Source organism: Hyaena hyaena, unplaced genomic scaffold, assembly GCF_003009895.1.
Source record: "Hyaena hyaena isolate Hyena2069 unplaced genomic scaffold, ASM300989v1 scaffold_4, whole genome shotgun sequence".
NCBI lineage: Eukaryota > Metazoa > Chordata > Mammalia > Carnivora > Hyaenidae > Hyaena > Hyaena hyaena.
The window spans coordinates 3,309,922-3,333,623 of record NW_024080636.1 but is presented as its reverse complement, the minus strand read 5'-3'; the positions used below and the strand labels follow the sequence as shown (position 1 = coordinate 3,333,623).

At 57.7% G+C, this 23,702-nt stretch overlaps 1 protein-coding gene across 4 annotated transcripts in view; it reads left to right on the top strand.

The window, feature by feature from the left end:
• Nucleotides 1–23,702, top strand: part of PACSIN2 (protein kinase C and casein kinase substrate in neurons 2) — a 136,776-nt gene that overhangs the window by 100,028 nt on the left and 13,046 nt on the right. For 2 of the 4 annotated variants that reach the window (XM_039235066.1, XM_039235074.1), the window contains exons 3-5: nt 15,916–16,072; nt 17,986–18,221; nt 19,628–19,783. In XM_039235066.1, coding sequence (XP_039090997.1) covers nt 15,916–16,072; nt 17,986–18,221; nt 19,628–19,783 — 549 coding nt within the window. Of the gene's footprint in view, nt 1–8,181; nt 8,433–15,915; nt 16,073–17,985; nt 18,222–19,627; nt 19,784–23,702 lie in introns of those variants that run through there. The other 2 variants (XM_039235052.1, XM_039235059.1) reach the window with 2 other exon arrangements.

Genomic DNA, 23,702 nt, shown 5'->3' with positions numbered 1-23,702 from the left:
GCGTAGAGCGGTATAGGGGCTTCAGGAAACATGCCGGCGGAGAGCTCTGTCCCTCCCGTGTGGGAGCTGGGAGTCGCCAGCACACACGCAGCACATCATCTGTTCCTCCGGGGTGCGTCTGGCGGCGTCGTTTGAATCGCCAGTCTATGGCAGAAACCGCTCTGGAGAAATCAGGCAGCTAAATACAGCGCCACGATGGAAGCCTGTAGCTGCTGCCGTAAAAAAAAGTAGGTTGAAGTTGCCAGTATATAGTGTCAGCATATATTAAATCAAGTGGCTTTAACAAGTCCTGTCGTTGATTTAAGCTCGCAGGCTCCGTGTTAAATTCTTAGCTGCAATCACGTCGGTGGACAGAAACATCTTTTGCCCAAGGAACGCTAAGGCAAACGGTTTCTTTTCTAGGCAGGCTCTGCTCATCTTGGACGCTGTCTCCGAAATTACTTTGCAGCTTGTATAAATCAGTGCCTCCGGGATGGGTGTTCGCCGAACGGAGGAGCGATTACTCAGGGTGAACCTGCCCCGCTGGGCTCTGAGTGGCATGGGTGCACACAGCCCGCTGTGCGGCTCTTCATGCTGCCCGCAGGGTCCCTCTTTCCCACGAAAGGCGTCTTGTCACTGGTGTGACCCACAGACCTGGACAGATCTCAGCAAAGCCCTGCGGTCTTGAGGTGGAGAAGCCCTCACGCTTAATCTTGCTCCTTTCCGCTGAAAGGTACTCAGTGGAGTGGGTCATTCCAGAATCCTTTTCTGCATGCTGGCCGTGTGCCTGCACGGGAGGGGCGGGGGCCCACCCTCCAGGAGCCTCTGGCTGGGACATCTGGAGGTAAGTTCCCGTGGGAAGAGGCAGACACTGGCCAGATCACGGAAGATTTGCTGGAGAGCACGGCGGAAGCGGGGCCCCCCCGGGGAGGGGCAGGAAAGGCGGGATTGGTACTCGCTATGGACGCCCGTGTTTGCTACATGAATGAGCGCAAAGGCCTGAGCTGTGGGAGGACAGATCACCCACGGGGACATATATCAAATGGAAGTGTTTGTAGGTATTTGGAGGGGATACTTCGTGTCTTACCCAGCACATGGCAAGCCATTTAGAGAAGAGGAGCCCCACGGGGAAGGCTCTGGGTGGATGGTGGCCCCCGTGGGGTCGGAGGGCCGTGGGACCAAGCCACAGTCTGCCTCTGGGTGTCATGGTGCTCAGAGGAGAGCCCGCTGGCTGGGGTCACCTGGGAAGCTGTTTGGGTGGGAAGGGCTGGACTTTGAGTTGGGAGCAGGGAGGGGGGTGGCCTGCTGGGTTGGAGTGAGGGCTGGAGGCCGGAGTGAGCATGGCCTGGCAGAGGGCTGAAGGCCTTGGATTCTTGGAGGCGAGAAGTCCTGGGGTTGGGTCGGTTGGGGCCGAGGGGACCTGTTCAGCAAGTTGGAGCCTAGCATGTCCCTTCCCAGAGGCGGGGGTGGGGCAGCCCAGTTACCTGTGGCAAGTCGTCTGGCTCTGGCTCGCTCCAGGGGCCCGAGGCCCCTCCCACCGTGTCCTCAGCTCCTAGGCTCTGCTTCTGGTCCTTCTGGTAGGCTCTGGGGCCGGTGCACAGAGAGCCTTGGCTGCGAGTTGTGGGGGTGCTTCCTCGGGGGCTCTGCACACGAAATGGCGGGTTTGTCGCCCGGAGGCCTGCTGCTGCCTGGGTCCCCGAGGGCCCCTTGGCGGCTGGGCTGGGAGGGCACACTGCCAATTTCAGAAGCTGGGCTCTGAACCCTCTTCGTCCCCGAGGCAGGGGTCCTGCTCAGCCGCCGGCCAATATGCACAGTGAGAGCTCGCCTCCCCCGAGAAGCCAGGCTGGGCTGACCTGTCCCCGCTCTCTGTGTCTTGCTGTAGACACTCTGGGAATGTCAGGCCTGAAGAGCTGGCGCCCTGCAGCTCCCTCTCAGGCTGTGGAGACGGGGTCTCAGGCGAGGCGCCTGCAGGTGCAGCGCTGTTCCGCCCGGAAAGCCATCCACAGGGAATGGGCGCGCTTCCCCCATCCCCCCGGACCAGTTTTGTGGGTGACATGCTTAGAAGCTGCCAGCGCCCCGCGTGCGTGGGTTCTATGGAGCCAGACTGGGAGCCTGATTGGCAGCCGCCGTGCGTGACCCTGGGCTGACAGTTTGTGAGCACAGACTCCGGAGCCGCCATCTGCCGCGTCGGTGGTCACAGGGCAGCCAGGGGGCCGTGAGTGGAGGCACAAGGCGCACGGAAATGAGTCACCCTGCTGCTCGGTGGCCGTGACCCTTCCATTCGTTCTCCGGCCACCCCCAACCTGCGCGGGCCTGGGCGGCGTTCCCCTCCGTAGGACAGCCCGTCTGTGGGTGCATCAACTTCCTGGGGACCCCACTGTGCTCGGGCCGCGCTCCCAGCAGCCTGGCGACACACCACAGGTTCCCCAGAGTTTCTAAAGTTTCGCATTCGCTCGCTCTTTCTGGCAAACCAGTATCTGCTGCGTCGCAATGGAGGATGAGGGCCCCGGCCTCCCCTGTGCCGTGTTCAGTTTGTTCCCCACCCCCACCCCGGGCAGCTCGTCCAGGAAAGCAAACCTGTGTGGCTCCCTGCCCCGAGTGGCAGCTGCGGCCTTCCACGTCACCTCCGCAGTGAAGCCACGCTTGTCAGCATCACTAAGACCTAAGTGTGTGCGGCGGCTGCGGGCAACCCCCCCCCCCCCCCCCCCCCCCCCCCCCGGCCACAGGGCGCTGCCTGCCCTCCTCCTCCAGCTTGATCTCCATTTCCTTCCAGCTCCTTCTGCAGGCAGCCCTCCCTGACGCCTCCTGGCAGGGCTTGGGTGGCCTTCCCGCAGGCCCATCCGGTGTGTAGTCTCACCACGTGCTTCTCCCTCTGGGCTCTGAGAACCTGAGGGCCAGGACACCATCCTCCATTCTCGAATTCTCCCCTGGGTACCTGGGACTTAGCACGGTGCCTGACCCAGATTGTCGACTGAATGCATGAGTCAGAGAAAGGAAGAGGTTTAACGCTGGGTAATAAGACCTGCTAGCTTACAATGAAGTATTTGGAATTAAAATATGTGTGCAAATAACCACAATAGTGAGCAGACATCAAGCTTTCAGTGAACATTTGTAGAGCAGTGCTATGTGCTTGGCCCCGTGCTAGGCCTTGGGGACACAGCACGAATGAAACAGATAAAGTGCATTTTAAATGGTCCAAACCAAACGCTGTGAGGATGCAGAGGAGCCTCCCCACTGCCCCCCGTCCTCCGCAGTGGGTATACCAGGGCTGTGTCAGAGGTGGCTCCGGGCAAGCAGGGTCTTTCTGTCCCCCTGTCCCATGCATGGGGGTGTACTCGCTGCTAAGTCATCTGGCTGTGTGCACATAAGCTGTGTGCTTAGGGTCTGTGGACTTTTAGTAGAACCTGTTAAAAGGAATGTTAGCCAACAATGGAAAATTTAGAAACAAGAAAACAGTGATAATGGCTAGCATTTAACGCACTCGTGCTCTGGGCCAGGCTTGTAAGGCTGTTCTGTCCTCACAACTGCCTTCTGAGATTGTCGTCTCCACTTCACAGGTGGAGGTACTGGGGTGCTGGTGGTTTGCTGGGGCCCAGCTTCCCATAAGGAGTTTGGTGGTAGAGCCGGGGCCTGGGCCCAGGCGCTGCCTCTAGAACCGCCCTCTCGCCTCGGCTCTCAGCCTCCCAGGAGCTCGTTATGGAAGAGAAGTGTCCCTTTGCTCCAAGTGCCACATACTGAATGCTTCTGCTTCAGTGTGAAGATGCCAAGTGCTGTGTGGTCAGACGCTGGCACCACCGTTCGCTAGTGTGTGACCCTTTGGGGTCAGAGCAGGGAGAGGCTGCCCAGGTTCCCTGACGGGCCTTTCCTCCCGGGATGGTGGCAGGGATTATAGACAGCCACCGCAGGGCCGGGGCCAGGGATTCCGGAGCACGGGGGGTGCGTGTGGCGGCCTCGCCTCCTCTGCTTCATACATGGGAATGGGCTCGTTCCTCCCGGCTAGATGCCAGTAAAGAGCTGTTCCTCGAGAGAATTGCACAGCCAAGGTGCTTTGCTGTCCAGTGAGTCCGCTCAAGATCAGTTATTTTCTCTTTTGATTTCAGTGATGCCAAAGTAGCTTGTTGAAGCCGTGCAAGATCAAACGTTTTCCCCTTCTTCTCAGGAAACAAAATGAACTACACAGTTTCAGAGCTGGCGGGCTCCTGAGTGCCCACTTAGGCTGTGCTGGCTCAGCTCCATGGAGACACTTGTATGCGGATGTTTGGGAGCTGGCGCTGAGGGGCCCAGGCTTGGAGCTGGGGTGAGGGAGTCCGTGGTCCTGTGTGTGCGTGTGCATGCGTGCGCGTGTGGGTGCGGGCTTTGTGCAGGGTGGTAACAGGAATCATGAAGGTAGAGCCAGGATTCGGAGGCGGGGGACTCAGGGAGGGGTCGGGTACCGTGGAAGCAGGCTTTGGGGAGGGGACGGGCACGGAAGGAAGGGGGCACCACCTGGAGAAACCCTGGCAGTCCGGCAGTTTCCGCACCGGGTAACTGGCTCTGTCCCCAGGGGTTCACCTGCTGTCAGACAGCTCTCTGACCGTCCCCGCCTCCTTCCACTGTTAGAGTTTCCGGCAACAGCTGCCAGGCTTCTGCGAGCCCCCGCTTACACCCCTGGGGAGACCGGCTCACGAGCCAGGTCAGTGGCCGCTCTTACGGCAGCGGAGTGCCCTCGCCCAGCGCCTACCTGGAGTGTGACGGAGACTCCGGGAGGGTCGTGACCTGGTTACTGGACAGCCGTGTCCTCGCGCTGTTTCCTGGGCACTTGGCTGAAGGTGAGCATGTGTGAGCGCCAGCATGGAGTCTTAGGGGCAATGGCTTGCAGATGGGGCATGTGCTGCACTCGGGGACAAGTCCATGGGTGTCGCTGGGCCTTGTCTGACATCTAAGCAGTGCATGCTGAGGGCACAGAGCCCAGGAAACCTAGCTGGCCACCCTTAAGGAGGAGTTCAGCTCTAAAATAACTTTGTTTAAATATATACTTATCCCCCCCCTCTCTCTCTCTGCCCTCCCTCCCTTGCTCGCACTCTGTCTCTCTCTCAAAAATAAATAACCATTAAAAAAATTTAGAAAAAAGGGGGGGCCGCCTGGGTGACTCAGTTGGTAGCATCCGACTTCGGCTCAGGTCATAGTCTCATGGTTCATGAGTTCGAGCCCCACATTGGGCTCTGTGTACAGCACAGAGCCTGGAGCCTGTTTTAGATTCTGTGTCTCCCTCCCTCCCTCTCTTTCTCTTTGCCCTCCCTCCCTTGCTCACACTCTTGTCTAAAAAAATTTTTTTAAATAGTAAAACACATCCTTCCCCTCCACATTAGGTGTTCTGCCTTTGGAGTTAGGCCTGAGAACTGGGATTTCTGGGATGCTGTGTCTTCCTTTCTCAGTTCGTCATTTGGGACATCTAAAGATGGATAACGCGGTTGATCTCTCACGTTGTTGAGGGCTGGGATCTGGGCTCCGAAACTGTCCAGCAACACAGGGTGCCTTTGCAGGGCATGAGCCTCATTTTCTTCACCGGCCTGCTTGCTGAGTACAGTTCCAGGCACGGCCAGCAGGGCCGATCAGCACTGGGAGCGAGAGCTGAAAACCGGAGCTAGGACCCGAGTGAGGCCCCGGGGCCGTGAGGGGCCTGGCGCTGGGTGGGAGGCAGCCAGAGCGCAGGCCAGGCTCACGGAGGCGGCTGTGGACAGCAGGCAGCCGGCCCGCAAGGGACTGGGTCTGTGGCCCTCCGAGAGCCCTTGCCAGCTACGTGGCATCATCCTGGTCTGAGGATGGGGAGCCCGGGGAGGTTAGGCTGGTCCAGGTGGTGGCTCAGGGGAGCACGGTGAGGAGCTCCTCACCTCTGGCTCCGGCGCAGGGGGGGTTGGGAGCCCAGACGGTGGGTGGGCCGGAGGGAGAGCTGGGACCCTGTAGACACGAGAAGTGCCAGGGCACAGCTTGAAAGCAGGCGCAGACCCGAGGGTTTTCCAAAGTACTCCTCTCTCCCTGGTGCTTTCAAGCGCCCAGCGGATCGCACAGCCCTGAAGTGGAAAGGAGGGTTCAGAGGAGGGGCCGGGCCGGGGCCTTCCTCAGTGTGCGGGACCTGGCATCTGCCGTGCGCCCTGCTGGGCACGTGGGTGGGGGGATGGCAGCGCCCCCAGACCCAGGCCTGGAGCCCTTCTGGCCTGCCCAGGACATGGGTGGACTTGGGGCTGAACTAACTCGGACCCTGGGTTTGGCAGAAAGCCTTGTCAGCGTAAGTGAAGCGGCCGCGGGGCTCTCCTGCTGGTTTGTGCTTAAATGGCTCTCTCCAGATCGGCACAAGTGTTAGTGACATCTGTCGTCCCTGGAGGTAGTCTCTGGCAGCGCTCCAGCAGTCCACTCCCTTCAGTCTCCGCGAGGAGAGTGGGAACGGCTCCCTGGATTAAGAACTTGGTACGGAAAGGATCATGCGCTATTCATTCCCCGTGTCTCCAGCTGAGCGCTTAGCAACTTCCCTTCCTGTGTGCGTGGGGCTGGGATTCTGCTCCAGCAGCGTCCGGGCATCAGAGCACATCACGGAGTGCCCTGTGTGTGCCTGGCCTGCAGGGGCGGGTAGCCACCCTTGACGCCCGCCGTGTTACTGCATTTGCGCCTGCAGCTGCAGGTGTCCATACGGGGGTGGCGGGGGAGGGGGGGAGCTCCCGAGGGCGTGGTGGCTCCTGTGGCTCGTGCTCTGCAGTGGCCTTGATACCCTGCCTCCAGCCTTCAGGAAGCAGCCTTGCACCTCAGAGTTCTCTTCTGCTCTTGCCAGAAACATGCTTTCCTTCAGGCAGCCCTGAGGACCCAGAGTGTTCCTTCCAGAACTCGTCACTGTCTGTAACTGTGTTATTTATCTGACCACAAATCCCAGCAAGGCCGGGACCACAACAGTTTGCTCACCATCGTATCCCTCGTCCCTCACGTAGCTCTTGGCGCACGGTTAGGTGTTCACGACACACTGGTGTGTGGCAAGAGGGTGGTGCTGGGCTCTCAAAAGCTGAGTTACTGGGGGGGAGGGGGGTAGCCAGCCAGCTGGTAGCATCACAGGCTCTTCCTTTAGAAGTCCTCCCATCGAGAAGGCCCCTGGGAGGTCCTCTAACCGTACCCCTCAGTGGACAGCGTGCAGAAATGGCCAGGTCTCGTGTAGTGATGCCTGAGCCCGGCTAAGGGAAGAGCCCCCTGCCTCGCCCGGTGTGTTTAGTCCTTACGAAATCCCTTCCTCCTCCACCTTACAGCTGAAGGAATAGAAATGTGGGGAAAGAGATCCACACAAGGTCATTTATTTTGGGGCAGGCCCAGATCTTTCCCTCTCCCTCCTGGGAGGCGGCCGCGTCAGAGCGGGCTGGGGGCTGGGGGACTCAAACCGGGCAACAAGCTCGTCCAGCCAGCCTCGCCGGCCTCCCCACCGTCTGCGGGACTGTAATTAAGGAATCCCAACAGGTCATCTTTCATCCTTGCCTTTCAGAACATCCCGGAGCCTCTCCGTGTGCTTTATCAGCTTTGGATAAAATGCTGGATTCTGACTCCATGAGGGACACCACCAAGGGCTTTCCCTTCTGTCCGGTCAGCTTGGCGCAGCTGGCTTACCCTTGAACCTGTCTTTCCAGGACGTACAAGGAGCAGCTGTGGTGCCTGGGCCTCCAGGGTCTCAGATTAAAAGGCACAAGCCCTCTGAGGGTGAAGTCAAGGTCATCTTTGGCAAGAGGTCGCAGTAGTTGACAGTTTTGGGGTTCCCGACGTGCCCCAGCGGCACACAGGGGAATCAGGAGCAGGGCCCATACATTACTTCTCAGTCTTGAACTCTGTCTGTGGCCTTCCCAGGACCCGTGGGGCTGGTTGGAAACACACACATCACCTAACACTGACTCGTTAAGTCTTGGCTTTACTCTCTTCTCAGCCTGCGGAAGGTTCTGGAAGGTGGGCTCTTCCTTTTTCTGGCTGCGTGATCACAGGTGACTCTGCCTCTTTAGATCTCAGTTTCCTTTTCTATGAAATGGGAACATGAATAGTATGCACTGCTGAGGATGGTCACAGGATTGAATGCGGGGACAGGGGTGGAGCTGTGAGCACAATGCCAGGCACTGCATTGACATGCCCTATTGTGATGCTGCTGCTGCTGCTGCTGAGGACACCCAGCGTGTGGTGCCTGTTGCCAGCGGCTTGCAGCCCAGCTGGGGCAGGGAGGCTAACATGCACAATCGCGACCCATGTGGGCCGAGCAGTGGCTGCAGGCCATGGGGACGGTGTTCGGAAGGGCTCTCGTGGCCCCCAGGTGGATGAGCACGCAGGAGCCGGTGGTGGGGAACTGGTCCCACCTGTCTGCCAGTGCGGGTGATGCAGCCGCGCCCTCCTGGTGGTTCCCCGGGGACAGCTGGTGTCAGGGAAGCCCCGCTGGGGAGGACAAGCTGAGCCTCCAGAGAGAGGTAGGTAGGTAGGGTGGCGCCCAAAGCCCGCATCCTTCCCCATCTCCCTCCCTGCCTTTGACGCTAGTCCCTTCCCTTCTCTAACATCATGGCTTGTGTTAGCCCGGGTTCCCGTAAACCTGATAGCCTTGCTTTGTGTGCAGCTGTTTACAAAAAAAAAATTTTTTAACATTTATCTATTTTTGAGAGACAGAGTGAGACCGTGTGCTAGCAGGGAAGAGGCAGAGAGAGAGGGAGACACAGAATCCGAAGCAGCTCTGGGCTCCGAGCTGTCAGCACAGAGCCCGACGTGGGGCTCAGACCCATGAACCATGAGATCATGACCTGAGCCACAGTCGGACGCTTAACCGACCAAGCCCCCTAGGCGCCCCTGTGTGCAGCTGTTTTTAATCCACACCAAGGCCATCATGCTCCCCGCCATTGCTATTCTGTTTCCTTTTCCGCACTGTTCGTAAGGTCCGTGCAGACTGCAAGGTCTGGAGCCAGGCCTGCACTTCTCCCCACTGCTCGCTCCTCCTGGCGTGTCCCCCACATTCACCCACGCATTCCGGGGGAGAAGACTCCCGCGTGCCCACTGCACAAGGGAACCTTTCTGTGGGGGTATGGCTCAGAAACAAAATTGCCAGGTCCTCACAGGGCATGTGTCTGCTTAATGACTTCATTACTGCCTGGTTGTTCTCAGGTTGGCTTCCCCCAGTGTATACAGTCAAGGTCCCATATGTCATATGCCCCCTGCACACACACACCCCCACTTGGCGGTTCCCATGCTCTGGGGTTTGCCGGTTTGTCGGGTGAGGAACCTTGAGATCATGAGCGTTCCCCTAAGTCACACGAGTGTGTGTCAGCCCTTTGGACTTCGCTTCTCTCTGAAGTTGCCTGTTCATACCTTTTGCCTGACTTCCCTCGGGGCCTGTCTTTCTCATGTTGACAGAGAGGACTTCTGGGATATTCCAGTCTAGTGTGCTGTCAATTTAGCCCCAGCAGATTGGGAAACGATGTTTGCAGTCTGTTAATTTTGGCCGTGGCCTTGGTTGCTGAACAGAAATCCTTCTTAACTTTTGATGCAATAAAACGTATTCACATACATACACACGCATGTATAAAAGCGCACAACTTTGACTTTCGAAGTTTTGTTTAAGGATCCTGCCCAGCCCGAAGTCACCTGGTTTTCTTGTCACTCTCTGGTCCTACCTTACCTTCTTACTGAGTGCCAGACCCAGACCCAGTGGAAGGCAGGGGGAAAGAGCCGTGAATGAGGAAGACAAAGGTCCACGCCCTCCGCTATGCCTGTAGGGCACAGTGACCGAGGCACAGTATTTGGGGGTTGGTGTCCTGGGCGCTGCAGGCTCTGGCCTGCACAGCTCGGACCGCAGGAAGTAAAGCTGCCTGGGGGCAGGGACACAGGGACTGGCTGGGGGAGGGCACGGTGTTCCAGGGCACAGGCTGCCGCTCCCTCACTCTGCCAGCACCCCCCTGGGTCCCCGGGGGGCTCCCAAGTCTGCTGGGATCGTTGGTAGTGTTGAGATGAGTCACAGGCAGGAGGAGGCTGAGGAGGCGGAGGCAGCGCAGGGTAGGAGAGGGTGAGCTTTGGGGCGACCAGCCTCTTTCTGCTCTCACTGGGGCCTCTGGCTGCGCTCAGGTCATTTGTCTGTGACAGCTAGTGGGTGACAACCAAAGAGGAGGGTCCAAAGAATAAAATGGAAGGTGTACTTGACGTGACCCGGATGTGGTACCTTGGAGATTCCTCTGTCTGACCCGATGGCCGGCAGCTAACGTGGGTGATGGTGGCTGAGGCTGCACTGGGGCCCAGCCCTGGCGCTGGGGGACCGGCAGATGGGGGGCTTGGAGGAGCTGCAGGGCTGCCTTCATGCGCCCTGTCACCGGCCCGGGAGCCTGAGATCTCACTGCGCTGCTTCCTGCTTTCCTGTGGCCTTTGGCCACCTTGTTCCGCAGAAAGGGTTCGGCCCAGACCAGTTGGCTGTAAGGTCAGAGAAGCAGGCATTGTGCCTTGTCCTTGTGAGAGGCAGTTCCAGGCTGTTTCCACCCAGAGGACGAACGAGTCACTGGTGTGACCTGTTTGAACAGTCCCTCCCGGCGCCCGGGTAATTATAAGCCTGCTGGGGTTTGGACAGAGCCCGCCGTCTCTGTTCTGATTCCCAATTGCGCAGACGTTCCTGCACCTCCAGCCTCGGCTCAGCTGCCTGTAAATCCAGGGTGTGTCTGTCGCTGGATTCTCAGCGCCTGGGGTGGAGGACAACCAGAGGAGTCAGACTTACAGAAGGGGAGAGGGGGGCTGGCTGCGAGGGGCCCCAGGCCCCGGGGTAGGGAATTGTGGGTGGAGAGAGGATGGAGTGATTCGGATTCCCTGGAGGACAGCGAGCTTGGTGGGGAGGAGGAGGGGTAGGAGAGTGGCTTCTGGAAGACTCCAGAAAGGTGGTGGTTCTCTTTCCAAGCCCAGTCTGCACAAACTGCAGCCTCCCCCCCTCCCCCCCCCAGGTGCCTGGCCACTGGGATCCTGTCCCCACCTGCCACCCGGCAGACAGAGCGGTCCCTTTTCCTGCTTTCCCGCTGTCTGTCCTCTCTGCAGAGGCCCCTGCCTGAGGAGGCCACCCTCGCTCCCTCCTCCGGGAGCTCCGCCCTCCTGAAACCGCACCCCCACCCCAGTCCCTGAGTGTGGCAGCCTTCAGGATGGATGCCTTACCCTCGAGATTTCTCCACATCTGATGTCCCTCACCCCCAGCTGCACCCAACCCCCCCCCCCCCGCCCCGTCCAAATGGCCAGTCATTCCCTTTCATTCTGTGTTCCACGTTCCACGCCTGTGGCCAGCACCCCACCCCCCTCGGCCTCCTTGCTGGCGAAGCTTGTCGCCAACACTGTTCTCCTTCTCCAGACATGTCCCTCTCGTCGCCTTTAACCTGGCCACCATCCTGCTGGTCCTTGAAAATTTAGTTTGGATGTTGCCTCCAGTAAACCTTCCCCGCCTCTCACCCCTCCCCCTGGCTGGGCATCTCCCTGAGGAAGGGGGGTGTCCCAGCCCTGCACCCAGGCACGTGTGGTGAGCGTCTGTCTTTAGTATCTTGGTATCTGAGGGGGTGAGCCTGAATTTAGAGGAAGTTAGGAACATAGGTGGCCTCAGACCCTAGTTTTTAAAATGGACTTTCTGTGAATAAATCGACTGATAATAAGACTTGGAAGAAATCTTGTTTATTTTTTAAATTTCTGCATTAAGTTAATTTGCCATTTGGCTGTCTCAAAACAAACCAGTGTTTTAAAAAGCAAAAGAGGGGTGCCTGGGTGGCTTAGTCGGTTAAGCGTCTGACTTTCACTTAGGTCATGATCTCATGGTTCGTGGGTTCGAGCCCCGCGTCAGGCTCTGTGCTGACTGCCAGCTCAGAGCCTGGAGCCTGTTTCAGTCTGTGACTCCCTCTCTCTCTGACCCTCCCCTGCTCATGCTGTCTCTCTCTCTCTCTCCTAGAAATAAATAAAACATTAAAAAAAAATAATAAAAAAATAAAAAACAAGCGAGAACGGCACCTGGGTGGCTCGGTCGGTTAAGCATACAACTTCAGCTCAGGTCATGATCTCACAGTCTGTGAGTTGAAGCCCCCGAGTCGGGCTCTGTGCTGACAGCTCGGAGCCTGGAGCCTGCTTTAGATTCTGTGTCTCCCTCTCTTTTTGCCCCAACCCCCTTGTGCTCTGTCTCTCTCTGTCTCTCAAAAATGAATAGAAACATTAAAAAAATATATAAAAAAGAAAAAAGAAAGGAACTTTTAAACTATAAAACTGGTAAAGCAAAGATAGCTAACCATATACATCCACACTTTAACATACCATCAATTTGTCACATATTTGCACATCAACTTTTCTCACACTTCAAGAACCAGTCAGCATTATTCCTCAATTTTTTAAATGTATTGAAACAAGGAGAGCAGGCTCTATCAGAGAAGGCATATGGGTGGCAGACAGGAGCGAGAAAAACCTCTCAGCATCATTAGACATTAGGAAGGTGCAAATTAAAATCTCAGTGAGACGACTGCCACATACTAAACAAAATGGCAAAATATTCCAAAAATAAACCTGACGCGGCGCCAAGTGCCAGGAGAGCACAGAGTGGTGGCAACGCCCGTGCACCGCAGCTGGGGACACGATGTGTGCGGCCACTTGGGGTCACAGTTTGGCGATTTCTTATAAAGTTAGATTCCCCTATATTATCGTATAACGATTCCCCTCCTAAGTGTTTGCCCGAGAGGAGTGAGAACCTGGGTCCACACACAGCCCTGCCCGGGGATCCTTCTAGCTTCTTTACTTATAATTGCCCCAAACTGAAAACAACCCCAGCGTCCTTCAACAGGAGGAAAGGGCAGACAAGTACATGGCAGTCTAGCTGTACAGTAGAATGGCTCTTAGCAGTGAAAAGGAATCAAGTACTGCACTAGACAATGACCTGTATCAGGCTCAAGGCCAGGCCACATGCCGCGTGGTTCCATTTATCCCGGACATCTTGGTGAAGGGTGGTGGGGCGGAAGAGTTTCCTGTCCCCTTCACGGTCCTTCTGGCTGGACTAAGAATCAAATTGACATGAGGCAGATTAACCGAAGAAGATAGAATTTCATTTGTACCTGTGGGGACTCCACACAGACATGGCGTATCCCAGAGACAGGCAGAGTGAGGTGGGTGTGCCATCCTGAGCTAAGGAGAAGGGGACAGGGGTCTGGGACTTCAAAGGGAAGGGACAGAATTCACAGGTGAATGAAAGAGAGTAAACGTATGGTAGACAAATGTTTGCTGAGCTGCTGGGAGACAATGGGACGGAGAGAACTTTGCTCAGAGAGGCCTTCCTGGGCTCTTCCCTGTGCACCACGCCTAGCCCACAGACTAACGTTATCTGTGGTGATAGCCTTCTTCCTGGAGCCGGTCCTCAATCCAGATTCTCTTTAGGCAGAGGAGGCCGGGGAGCAAAGAGCTTTTCCTGAATCTGTTGGGGTTTGGTTGCTTTTAACGTACCAAAGTGGCCTGACTTGGGGCGGCCTGCCCTTTGCCCCTACGAGGGACGCAAATCAGATCGGTTGTTGCCAGGGCTGTGTGGGCCAGAGACTGGCCGCAAGGGGGCACGGGGGACAAGGCAGGGAGATGGAAGTTTCCGCACCTTGATACGGTGTTGGTCATACACGGTACACGTGCATCTGAACTGCTCTCGCTGTGCCCGTGCAGTGCGACTTTTGCCGTATGTAGATTGCATTTCATTTTAGAGAAACAGCTGTCAGCAGTCTGGCCACCGGGACCTTGGTCAGGGGAGGGGGCAGGCCCCAGCACCCTGTCACTGGGTAGTTGGTGGAGATGTTAACGGTGATACCTGACGAATGTCCCGGGGTGTGGACTGAAGGGACAGGCGTCTGGAGCCCATATGGAGCCTTTTCGTGGAGCAAAGCCCCGTGGGGCAGATGCTCCTAGAGTGTCTCAGTGGCCGTTGTCATGAGCACTCCCTTCTCCCCTTGGCCCCGCGGTGGTCACAGCAGCCAGCCTTTAAACCCAGAACACATGATTCTGGAAACGTCCCGCCTGCATTCCTTGCTGCTTTTCAGATTTTAGGAGTCGTCCTTAAGTGTGAGCAGCAGCCGCGGTCGTGCTGATGGGCTGTGCCAGCGTGTGCCTTCTGAGCAGACACCCTCTTCTTTTCTCTAAAATTTGTTTACAAGGCCTTCGAAAAGCAGAGCAAGGGGGGCGGGTTTGTGGAGAGCCAGCGTGCTGCCATCTCGATTACCCGTTTGGGTGGTGTTGGCGACAGCAGGGTGAGAGCCAGCTCTGCGTCACGGCTTCACCTCGCCCGTCAAGCCTGAATCGATCTGTGATCACCTTAGCCCTTCTGGCTGCCAACCCGGCAACACAGAGTTGCGTTCTGTTGGTTATGGGTTTTTTTTTTTTTGTTTTTTATCCTGCTGTAGATTTCAAAATGACAGCAGGGCCCTATTTTAAAGGGAGGCGAGCACTTGGGCGAGCACTCGGTGTCACTTCCAGCTGGTTGTGAAATGCTTGCTGCTGCCTTGCTGAAGACCGGCGCTGCTGGAAGGGGCCGAAGGGTGTGTGTCTTGGCCAGTAGCGGCCACCTGACCTCCAGGGTCCTTGCTGGTTCCCACGGCGGTGGGGTTCTCACCGGCCTCAGCAACAGCCCTTCCTCAGGGGCCAGAGTCCCCCCCCCGCCCCCGTTGCCCATCCCCCTCTGGGGCCCACGTGTTCTGTCCCTCTGCAAGGACTTCACCACTGCCCACCCCCCCTCAGTTCATTCAGCGTGGGGCAGGAGAAACTCAGGTAGTTTGAACTCTTGGTAAACCAGAGTTAAGTAGGCTGTGCCATTGGTCTCTGCCACCGGCCCGGGAGTGTGAGGACTGTCCCCTGTGTTGGAACGGGACCTAGTCCTCTGTTCTGCAGGACCTTCCAGACTGAGTCTAAACCGGGATGAAATAGGAGAGGGATCAGCCAGGCATACAGACCTTCAGAAACGGTAAAATTGGTAAAAGTTGATTAAGATTTCGAAGAGAGTAGGGAGAAAGGGTTGAAATGGAATGGATCGTCTCTCAGCCACGTGTCCTACAGCGCCCAGTGTCCGCACTGCTGAGACTCTCACTCCAGCGCAGCCACTAATACTTTTTCAATTCTTCTTTTATATTTGATGATTTAGACGAGCTAGCCTCTCTTCTCACATGTGAGGGAACGTAGTCCAGACTCACCTTAAACCCTGGGCAAAGCGGACAAGAGCCTGCGCCTGCCTGAGCTGTTTGAGACGCGGCCTTCAGCTGCTGCCCCACGATCTAGGTGACCTAGGTCATCCTCAAGCCCTGGTTTTCTCATCTTCTTCCCACTCGACAGGACAGGGCAGTATTTGCAGGTGCAAAACACCTGCTGTGGTGCCTGGCACATAGTAGGTGCTCAGGAAGTGGGAGAGTGTTCAGTGCTGTCATCGGGAAGTGATAAAACCCAGCACGGGAAGATGATAAAGCGGAAGGCACCTGAAACCTGTTTGGACCAGTGGTGGTCAAAAGGTCTTTAGCCAATTCTGTAATATTAATTATAAGACCATTTAAATCTGAGCCACTAAATTATTATTTTTTAAAATCTCTCTAGTCAGACCTCACTCGCTCCGGGAAGCCGTCCCTGACCCCTCTGTCCACGAGAGGTGGACCACGAGATGCCCTCTGGGCACCCTCAGCACCCCTTCCCTCCAGCACAGCCCTGCCTGTGCTGGTCTCTCTCCCTCCCTGGCCCGGACACTGGCCAGGTGGTTATTCAGCTTTGATTTTTTTTTTTATTAATGTTACTGCCAGTAATAAAAATGGGGAGCTTGTCATTTACCGATGCAGGGCACCTTCTGAGTGGGAGAGTGGACGAGCCCGGCTGGCACGGAGGCTGTGCGGGCAGCTGTGGGGGTCGGGCCTGCCCCGGTCCCAGGAGGGGTCCCCCACCTCACCGGGTGCTTCTGTCTCCTAGGTGGGGAACTACAAGCGGACGGTGAAGCGGATCGACGACGGCCACCGCCTGTGCAGCGACCTCATGAACTGCCTGCACGAACGGGCGCGCATCGAGAAGGCATACGCGCAGCAGCTCACCGAGTGGGCCCGGCGCTGGAGGCAGCTTGTAGAAAAGGGTAGGGGGGCCGCTGTGGGGCGGGGGGAGTGTCTCGCAGTGCTGGGGGCAATGGGGCGCCATCACCCAGCAGCACAGGCGGGGGGTGAGCCCCCTTCCCCTTTCTTTGCGGTGCGGGGCTCCTGTCTGCTGACAGCACTGAGCCCCCTCCCCCCGCTGCGGGGCCCTGGTCACCTGTGGGACATGCTGCACTCGCCAGCTTAACCGAGAGCGGCGCCTTCACGGCCCAGACTTGAGTCGGCGACTCTCACGGCGATAGTGGGGTGCTCGGCGCGGGGAGTTGTTTCCTCATAAGCTTGGCTGTGTGGCAGAGCAGGTGACACTGGGTGGTGACAGCACCAGGCTTTCTAATTTGGAATTTTATCAGGTATAACTAGAGGGGTTGTATGGCATGGCTTCTGCCCCCACCCCCTCCCTAGCAAAACACCCAGAAGATTCTGGAGCTTAGCAACCGACGGCTGCTGTGGATGTGGACTCTGTTCAGGACATGCTTCTTGGCAGTGGAGGGGGGCCTCGACAGATCCCGGGGTGTCCCGCGCCCCCCTCACGGGACGGGGAGCCCGGCCACTGGTCCTGGCGGTGCCCCAGCCAGCTTGGGCCAGGTCTAGACCAGCTGCCCGCATCTCCCTTGTTGCTGAGACTGGTCGTCGGGGCGGGGGGTGCTTAGCACAGTGCCTCACTACAGGGAGGTGTCAGGGAGTGAGGTGGCCGCGCACGGGTGATGAGTAGCCGAGGGCGTGGCAGCTGTAACTGCTGTTTATTTCCGCCTCTTGGGGTCCAGCTGTCAGCACCGTCCCTTGTGGTCATCCAACACGTGAGGGTCCCAGAGCACCATTGCCCCCTCCCTGCGTGGATGTCGCTGCCGTGTGGCAGACCGAGGCGGGACAGCGAGAGCTCGTTCTGTTAGGCATGGGAGTGGAGGTTCGGAGGGCTCACCCCCCCACGGTTATGCACCCCTCCGGTGCCGCTCTGTGTCGGTACGCAGCTCAAGCAGTCATCGTCCCCCTTAACATTCTGTCACAGCCTCTTCCTCACCTGAGGCCGTGCCACCCCACACCCTCCGCAGAGTGACAGGCCGATTAGGAGCTTCCTTCCTGAGCACAGTGTGTGAGGGGACCACTGTCTAGAGATTTCCATCTGGCCAGAGCAGCTTCCTGCCTCCAGCTCTCCTTCCCCTCCCCGAGAGAGGGCTTCCATTCTGCTGAGGACACAGTCCTCTGTTTGACAGGCAGCTCTCAGGTTCCTGCTCAGAGCCAGGCTCCTCCTGGGAGCGAATGAGAGAGGTGCTGAGGAGTCTGCTGCAGGGAAGGGGAGAGGCCGCAGGGAAGGAGAGAGGTTGGCTCGCTTCAGAGGCACCTCTTTCTCCAGCAGCCTTAAGCATATTAAAACTTTCCAGATGCTAGGGCGCCTTCGTGGCTCAGTCGGCTAAGTGTCTGACTCTTGATTTCGGCTCAGGTCATGATGTGGTTCGTGAGCTCGAGCCCCACATCAGCCTCTGTGCTGACAGTGCGGAGCCTGCTTAGGATTTTCTCTCTCTGTCCCTCCCCCCTTCAAATTAAATAAATAAACATTTAAGAAATATTTATTAGGAAGAAAACTTCCAAGATGCAGAAATTCAAGCTTTTAAAGAGCTTAGTGACTAAAAAAAGGAAATATGGGCAATCCCCTGATTTCCCTAACAAAGAATGGCTGAGTATATCCAGCTTCGCTTCCTTATTCTTTCTTCATCCCAGGCTGAAAAAGGAACAGCCACTGAAAGAAAAAGATCTAAAAGAACCAAAAGGAACCTCTGGGCCCAGCAGCCTGGCTGCTAGGATCCCAGCCTCACGGCTGAGACAGGTTAACAGACACCCCCAGGCAGGGCCTGCCCGGGAGCCGCGGGGCCAGTAACCAGCAGCCTCTCTTCTGTGCCAGGGCCCCAGTACGGGACGGTGGAGAAGGCCTGGACAGCGGTCATGGCCGAGGCAGAGAGAGTGAGCGAGCTGCACCTGGAGGTGAAGGCCTCGCTGATGAACGAGGACTTCGAGAAGATCAAGAACTGGCAGAAGGAAGCCTTTCACAAGCAGATGATGGGGGGCTTCAAGGAGACCAAAGAGGCCGAGGACGGCTTTCGGAAGGCACAGAAGCCCTGGGCCAAGAAGCTGAAAGAGGTGCATCCCTGGCCCGGTGCCCCCGCTTCCCGGCCACTCCCCCTCTGACTGCTTTGGGCACAAGGTGCCAGCAGCGATAGAGATGGACCAGCCCTCAGAGGCCCGTGGTGGCTCGCATTTACCTCGGTTCCAGACGCCAGAGTCTCTTTGGGCTAGTCTCTCTCTCTTGTATGTGTGTTTCTCTGAAATTTGCAAATGCTACTGATACTAGTTTTTCCAGAAGTAGCAACCAAAGCCACTGAGCCTTGCCCAGCCTCGGCTCGCTGGAGGCTCTCAGACATGCACCCCTGCCCTCACCGCCCCGCAGCTCACCAGCCTTGGGTGGCCACACTGCTTCCTTCCGTGCCCGCCCCTGGCTTTTCTCAGGAGCCACACTCCTCCCCAGAATCACCCAGAACAGCCCTCTGTCTTCGGGTTGTAACGACAGGCTCTCCCTTTTTCCTGCTGTCTGAGCTTTTGCCCTCTCCTTCTCTTCCTTCTTGTCCGTGGCCCCATTTGTAATGATTATCCCCCTCATGAGGCCAGGGTTACAAACTCAGCTTTCCTGTCTAGAATGAACTCTGTGACTTTGGCTCAATTAGAGAAACATGTGTTAAGTACAGATCCATCTTAGGGCGCCTGGGTGGCTCAGTCGGTTAATCGTCCGACTCCAGCTCAGGTCACGATCTCACGGTTTGTGGGTTCGAGTCCCCGCGTCGGGCTCTGTGCGGACAGCCTGGAGCCTGTTTCAGATTCTGTGTCTCCCTCTCTCTTTCTCTCTGCACTCCCTCCCCTACTTGCTCGCTGCTCTGTATCTCTCTCTCTCTCTCTCTCTCAAAATTAAACATTAAATTTTTTTTAAAGTTTTTAAAAACTTAAAAAAAAAAGCCGTGCGCACGTCTGCACGTGTGTGCCTGCGTGTGTGTGTAGACGTACGGGAGAAAGCCACGGCCTACGTAACGCTGCCTCCACCGCCAACCCCTCACATCTGCCCTGGCGCTCCGTGTTCGCCGTTGCAGCTGCCCGGCTCGCTCTGCCCCCAGGCAGTCATACCTGCTTCCCGTTCCTGCTCCGTGGCATCTCGGCTGGCTCACCCCTGCCGCTTGCACGTAGCTCGGCTCAGAGCCCCAGCTCCCTTCCCCGTTCTCCTCTCCTCGGCACTCTTCACCCTCTGACTGTGTTCTTCAGCTGTCTCTTGCAGTCGCCTCCCTGGCTGGACGGAGCGCTCCATGACAGCCCAGGGCCTTTGGTGCCGCACCCCCGGTGCCTAGGAGGGCGCCCGGCCCCCGGCAGGCACCGCGCCAGCGTCTGTTGGGTGGGCGGTCGCGGTTGTAGGGCCCGCACAGCTCTGCGCCCGCTCCCTGCTCTCGCCTGGGCCGTGCAGCAGAGCCTGTGCAGCCTCTAGTCGGCGCTCCCTCTCCCCGCAGGTGGAGGCGGCGAAGAAAGCCTACCACGCGGCGTGCAAAGAGGAGAAGCTGGCCACGTCACGAGAAACCAACAGCAAAGCAGACCCGTCCCTCAATCCCGAGCAGCTTAAGAAGTTGCAAGACAAAGTAGAAAAATGCAAGCAAGACGTTCTTAAGGTAAATCGAGCACGGCTTTCCCCCGGTGAACGTGCGTGCCCAGCTGGCCACCCGCCTGGCCCGCAGCCTTTGTCGCCGCTGGGCCGGATGGGTGGGGAGATGTCCCGCCAGCCAAACCTAGTGCTGCCCTCGAGGGAGTCCCTCAGGAAGCCCCTGCCCGCAGGCCCCTGTGCCCCACTCAGGACCGGGGCGGACCCGGGTGCTGGGCAGGCAGGGGAATGGGTGAGGACGTGGAGGGAGCTGATGTCCGAGCTGGCACTGGGGGTTACGGTGACCACATGGCCAGGGGTCTTGCGAGGCAGGTGGTGAGGAGTTCCTGACACTGCTAACAGGGAGCTGCTGAAAGAAGGTTCCAGAACCCAGAACACAGGAGGACCATAGCTTAGAAGGACTGTTCTGGTAGTGAGGGCTGGGAGTCCCGTGGCAGGATGGGAGTGTCCGGAAGGCCCAGTGCACTGTGGCCATGGGGAGGGTCCGGGGAGTGGGCTCCGGCCGTGAAGGTCCCGGAGCAGCGCGGGTGCACAGGCAGGGCAGCGTCCTGAACGCCCTCCCGCCCCCTTGGTGTGGCGGGGTCAGCTTCCCACCGCCATGGATCAGAGAGCAGACGGGAGGGCCTCCGTAGATGCCGGGGTGATTCTGCCCGGAGGGGCCTGAGGCACACATTGCGAACGTGGGACAGGTTTATGTCATTTGAAAGTTCCCAGGTGAGAACTGACGCGAGCGAGGCCCCCGAGCCCTGTTGGGACCTGCCCCGTGCCATGGCTGAGCGAGGAGGCGCCAGCCTGCATCTGGGGACAGAGACCCTGCGAAGTCGAGAGGGGCTGCGTCCCGGGACAGGACGTGAGGCCGAGGGTAAGGGGTCCCTGAGCCGCATCGTGAACACCCCCCGCTTTGTCCAGCCTGGGTGAGTGCCCCTGAGCCTGGACTTACGCGGTGGCGTCTCTTTGTGTGGCTGAGGAAACTGACGTCAGAGGCTCAGCCTCATGCCACCCGGTGGTGTGAGTGGGGGGCTGGCCCATACCCTCACTGCTCACTTCTTGCTGCTCCGTCATCAGTGTAGCAAGGGGGGTGGCTGTGGGGAACGTCATCTACAGAAGAGTCTGTCACTCAGCGTGAGCCCAGGAGTCTCCTGGGGGGGAGTGAGCCCCGCTCGCCGCTCCTGGGTCTGGACTTGGGGCAAGGCCGGGAATGTGGGTTTTAGAGCAGCCGCTGCCCCCACCGTGGGATCAGGTGAGGAGCCTGGGGCCATGTGCTGAACGGGGGGCGGGGGGCACCTGGGCTCCTGGAACATAAGGCCCAGGGACAGTGAGGGCCGCCTCTGCCAGGTGCCCAGGACAGTGCCCGGAGGAGAAATGTGGCACCTCCGCACCTGGTGCGGGTGTGAGAGAGACCTAGACACGTGCCTTCCCTGTTTTATTTACAGCCCCCGGAACAGAGTCCACTAAATTGCTGCTTCGGCAGAACAGACCCAGGGTCCGAGGTCAGATGTCAGGTACCTGTCAGGATGACTGGGCCACATTGCAGGTCTGGTCAGTGACCTTGAAGCTCCATGGTCCTTGTAGGCCGAGAACCAGCCTGGAGACGAGGGAACCCCCACTCCCACCTCCCCTTCAGGAAGCAGTTTCTGAAAACCAGCGCTGACTGGCTATACACGCCCTTCTGTGTTTCTTACCTGTCAAGCAGTGAGCGCACTGCACAGCATCCGGAAAAGGGCTTCTCACGCTCAGTGCTAAACGTCGCTGTCCGCAGGAGAGCGAAGGGCGCTTCTCACTTTACTCCATGGATGTTTACTAGGAACTTTCCAAGTGTCCCGTGCTAGAGATTGCCCGGTAGTGGAGATCGTGTGCTCTCTCTGGCCTTGGCTGGGGCAGGACTTGTTGTGAGCAGATGCCCGGTGCGTGGGGAGCACCTTGTTCCCACCGGGCGCCCCGGGGCCTCCAGGGTGGCTACTGTGTGTTGAAGTGTCCCGAGAAGTGGTTGCTCTGTGTCCCTCTGCTGGTCCCTCCGGGCGCTGGGTGCTTAAACCACAGCTGCATGTCTAGAGGCCTCCGAGCTGGTGACCCCACACAGGGCCTCACCCATACAGGCGCAGGGCAGTCGATGATGATGATGATGATGATGATGATGATGATGAGTCATTAGAGCAGTTGGTGGCTTTCTGTTCCTGTTGGCAATGCCCACACCCTGGAAGGGATGACTTTGCCTGGGGTCACAGAGGGCACAGGCCCGCTCCGGAGGCTCAGAAGCCGGAGAAGGGACAACAGAAACGGGTGGGAGAGTGGTGGGGCCTACTGGGGAAGTATTTGAGACGAGAGGTCTCTGGAGCTTAAAGGGGAGTTCTCCGGGGCCTAAGTCACTGCGTGTCTGGGAGGGAAGCAGGGTAGACAGTGAATAGACCTGGGGTCTCGAGTGGGGGCAGAGAAGCTGTTCCAGAGGTGGTGGGGGCCGGGGTCCCGAGGCGTGGCCTTGATCCTAAAGGCGAGGCGGCCGTAACGGCTCAGGGAGGCTCAGCCCTCCCGTGGAAGGCCAGCTGTCATCAGGGACAGAAAAGCGAAGTTCCTGGGTGGCCAGCCCACCCGTCCGTGGTCACCCTCGTTTGTCAGTGTCTCCATAGCGGAAAGGCTTATGGTACGGGTGGCCCAGCCCTGGCGTCCCTCGCCCTGCCCCCGGGGACTACCATGGTCCCACGGACTTTCCTTCCTGGTGAAATCCCTTCCTGAGGCCAGTCTCTGAAGGAACAGCCATGTCGGGGTGTAGTGGGCCGGAGGACAAGGCGCCAAGGACTTGTTTGAATTCTTGCTTTGTGGAACTTGGTGCCCATTATGTGCTACCTGGTTTAAATATCAGAATGTGGAAGTAGAAGTACAGGCTTTTGGTTCTGGACCACCGCAGTAAAGTATTACAGTAAAGCAAGTCAAATGACTTTTTTGGTTTCCCAGGGCGTGTAAAAGATCTGTTTATACTGCAGTGAAATGTACAAAGTGTGCAATAGCATTACATTTAAAAACAACGTGCAAGCCTTAACTAAAAAATATTTTATTGCTAAAAAATTCTAACTATCAACTGAGGTTTTGTGGAGTGTCATACCACTAATCACAGATCACCATGACAAATGTCATAATAATAATAATGATAACAATAATGGGAAAGCTTGAGGTATTACGAGAGTCACCAAAACGTGACCAGAGACACGAAGCAGGCAGTGCTGCTGGGGAAATGGTACCGACAGGCTTGGTCCACGTGGGGTTGCCCCAAACCTCCAGTTTGTGAGAAAACACAATACCTGTGGAGCGCAGCAAGACCAGGTGTGCCTGTACCTCGTGTTCTACAAAGGAAAGTGGAGCTGTCAGAAAACGGGGTGCCAGCACCCGCCCCCAGGTCTGTTGGGCACTCAACCCTGTGATCTTGCCTCTGATGTAACTGCTGAGTCACTGCTGTTGTGGGCAAGAGCTGAGGCTCGAGGGTGATCTGGCACAGCCCTTCCTGAGAGAGAGGACACGGGTAAATGATGTGAGCTGGAGTCAGCATGGCCGTGGGGCTCAAGACCTCGCACCCTGGGCTCCAGAGTGAGCACCCCTTCCCCGGCATCTCCTTGTCTGGGCCTGGTTCTAGCCGAGAGGCCCAGCAGCTGCCAGGAGTGTGGTTTGCAGTTCAGAAGTAGAGGGGCTTGGACTTGAACTTGAATTTGAAAGTAGACTCTTCGAGACTTCCGAGTTTGTGCTCTTTGTGCTTTGGAATCTGTAGAGGCCTGGGCAATGAGCCTGGGGGGCCTGGCTGTGTGGGGTGGGAAGGGTGCCTTTCCCAGTATTTTCCCCGCCCAGGTTGAGTGGATGCGCCCTTCGGGAACAGAGGTCGAGCCGGAGTCCCTTGGGCTGGGACCTGCGGGGCGCTGAGGAAGTAGATCCTTGGACGCTGGGTC